General features: G+C 51.5%; 1 protein-coding gene across 1 annotated transcript; it reads right to left on the reverse strand.

The window, feature by feature from the left end:
• Positions 1-244: 244 nt before the first annotated feature.
• Positions 245-2848, reverse strand: LOC116255117 (ABC transporter G family member 6-like). Its single transcript, XM_031630875.2, has one exon. It carries the CDS (start codon positions 2767-2769, stop codon positions 529-531), a length of 2241 nt encoding a protein of 746 aa, XP_031486735.1. The 5' UTR covers positions 2770-2848; the 3' UTR covers positions 245-528.
• Positions 2849-3332: the final 484 nt, after the last annotated feature.

Raw genomic sequence — 3332 nt, forward strand, 5'->3', positions numbered from 1 at the left:
TGTGCTCCCTCTTCAAGAATGTGGTGTTCGTCAAGCAAGCTCCACAAAAAACTTTGGCGCAGGAATTAGTTAGCCTTTTATCAGGATCTGACTCGAAGATGATCTTCAATGCAAAGTTGCACATTTTAGATAGAAATGAAACCACAAATATAAATACATGCAAATTAAAGAGACCCAAATGAGAAGAAGTAAAAAATGTGAATTCTATTTTTATTGCAGATTATGGACAGTATGTAAACTATATTTTGATTTGGGTACTTGAGATCACTTGAAGCAACTAAACTACCAGATGTCTCCACATAAATTTGAAAATTTCTAAGAAGCAAAGCGACGAAAGAAGATGATATTACTTGGAATATATTTTTGTATTTTCACCGGATGATTACAACATCGATCACAAGTAATTACATTAAAGAAATTCATTCGATTAAAAAATTAAAAAATAGGTTATCAAATTTAGCTACCACCAAAGAAATCCAATGACCAAAAATAGAAGCCTCTGCAACACAACCATCGATTAGTTCTTCTTCACCTTCTCTTGTTCTTGCTGCCAATCAACAGGGCAACGTAGAAAAGAAACCTAAAGAGGAACCCCCACGCCACCGTGACCCAGAAGCAATTCCACTTGCTCAGCTGCGTGATGCTCTGGTCCTTGAGTATGTCCATGCCCGTCGTCACGCATGTGCTCATGGTCACGTTCATCCCCAGCGAGCTACTGAGCGATTGAAGCAGCTCCGCCTTCGTGGCGGCGCTCAGCCCCTTCAGCGGCGTGTTGTCGAACATCTGCTCTCCCGTTGAGAAGCACTTCGACGTGCTCTCAAACTCATTCTGCAGCACTCCTTCGTAGGGATACTTCACTAACGAGAGGTAATGGAACCAGAGCCAGTAGGAAGGTATCCTGTCCCTGTTGATGAAGAAGCCGCTGAAGAGGAGGAAATAGGCTAGCACAGCGACGACCACGATATAGCCCAGCATGACCTGCGAGACGACGCCGGAGATGAAGGTGACGAAGCCGCTTCCTGCCCAGAAGGAGGCGAAGGTTATAGCGAAGAAGTAGAGGAAGCTCTCCCCGCCACCTGCAAGGCCGACGGCGAAGAAGGTAATGAGGGAAAAGGCGAGGGAGAGGAGGACAAGCGGCGGGGCGGCGACGATGGCGTTGGAGAGGACGTAGGAGGAACGGCGGTAGGCGTTATAGGCAGTCTCTCTCATGAATATGTAGCGCTCTTGAAGGAACACCGGCAGTGCATCTGCGCAGGTGTAGAAGGTCGTGGACATAGCGAAGGCAAAGAAGCCGAGGCGCTCCTGAACTCCCTTGGGCGAGGAGTCGAGGCGCCAAAAGATGGTGGCGAGGATGAAACCCGTGACCATCACTACGGCGAGGCGCATGAAGAAGAGCTCCGGCAACCGGCGGGTGTTCATCACCGAGCGCTTCGTCAGTATGGCGGTCTCCTTCCACAATGGGTTTGCAAATTCCGGCATCGACTCCGACGAGTTCTGCCTGCCCTGGGTAGCATTTCCGCAGACGAGCTTCCCTCGAGAGATGCTGGCGCTGATTGCTTCCTTCAGCGTCAAGCCTCCTTTCTTGTTCGACTGAAGAGATGGAGCAAACCTGGTCGCTTTCCAGTTGTTGTGGAAGTCAACCAGAACTTTGATCCCACCAGTGCTCGCTTCGAGCTGGCGAACGAGGTCAAGAGCGAACTCTATTTGGTTCTCGTTCTCCGGCACCGGACTGCCAAACTCGGCCAAAAAAGCCGGGAGTTGAGCCGGAGGGCCGCTATAGACGGCATTGCCACGTGATAGGAAGATCATTCGATCGAGGAGGCCGACGATTCGATAGCTCGGCTGATGGACGGACATGATGACGATGCTGCCGGTGCGGGCAATCCTCTGCAGGACCTTGGCGACCATGAATGCACTGGTGGAGTCGAGACCGGAGGTGGGTTCGTCCAGAAACAGAAGGATTGGGTCGTGAATGATGTCGATTCCGATCGAGACACGTCGCCTCTCCCCACCGGAAACGCCCCGGTGGCCCTCGTCTCCAATGATGGTCTTGGCAGCCCGGCGCAGGCCGAGCTGCTCAATGAGGGCCTGCACACGACTCTGTTTCTTCTCCTTGGGCAGTGTCCGGGGCAGCCTGAACTCCGCGGCGAACGAGAGCGTTTCCTCAACGGTGAGCATCGGAAAGAGGAGGTCGTCCTGCCTCACATAGGCAGAGATTGAGCGCATCAGACGCTCGCCGACCGCCTCGCCGTTGAGCTTCACGGTGCCTTGGAGGCTCTCCTTAGCGATTCGGTTGGCGAGCGCGTCGATGAGCGTCGACTTTCCCGACCCGCTGGCGCCCAGCACCGCCAATATCTCCCCGTCTCGCGCCTCGCCGGTGACTCTGTTCAACAACGTCTTGGTGTCGGAGAACTTGCTGGCCGCCTCGACCGACTCCGCGGTCGTGGATGGCAGCGTTCTCTTGCACCCTCCGGCGAGCATCCCAGGACGTAGCTGAACACTATAAGTCAAGTCGGCGAACGATAAAACGAAGGGAACAGCTTGTTCTCGCCGGTCCAGCTCGGCGGGCTGACGGTCCGGCAACGTGGGTGTTGGGGAGCGAGCTTCCTCGACGTGTTGGAGGAGCTCCCCAAACCTTGGCCTCTGGGGCCGTCTGCCACCAGTATCAACGGTGATGGAAGCCTCGAGGTCGCCGTCTCCAACATGTTGGAAGGCGAACGGCCCCACCGGAGAACTTCCCCTCTTGCCAAACGGAGACGAAGGCTTCATCTGGGATAAAGAGAGAGAGAGAGAAAGAGAGAGAGAGAGAATCCAAGTGCAGTGATAATGGAGGAGAGGAGAGAGGTCTATTTATAACCTGCTGAGTCCACAACCTCCTGCATCTCTCAACCTCTCTATCTCGTAATCATCTTTCCACGCAAGATACGAAAGAAATGAAATAGACATAAGTTGTAAATGAAATTTTTGGTGGAGAAGTTGGAAGGACTTGCAGATACGTGCTGAAGAACGTTCCTTATCGGAAATCGGTATCGTTAGATAACAAGAAACGTGCGGGCGTGGCTTGGAGGAAAGTTGTTAACTTTGAATCTTTAACGCGACCAACGACGGAGGGGAGAAACTCGCAGGTTGGAAGTCTTGAACGCGAAAAAGTGGGATGAGTTAGGCAACTCAACCACGGCCCTGGACAGACAAACTTTTTGGAACGCAAAAACAATAGTAAGTTTTGTACACTGTTTTGTTTTGTTTTGTGTATATAACGAGCGTATGAATGTATATTTATATTAATGCCTAAACATTACACATGCATAATGCATGGGATAATATAAAATAAC

This window comes from Nymphaea colorata, chromosome 5 (assembly GCF_008831285.2).
Source record: "Nymphaea colorata isolate Beijing-Zhang1983 chromosome 5, ASM883128v2, whole genome shotgun sequence".
Taxonomy (NCBI): Eukaryota; Viridiplantae; Streptophyta; class Magnoliopsida; order Nymphaeales; family Nymphaeaceae; genus Nymphaea; species Nymphaea colorata.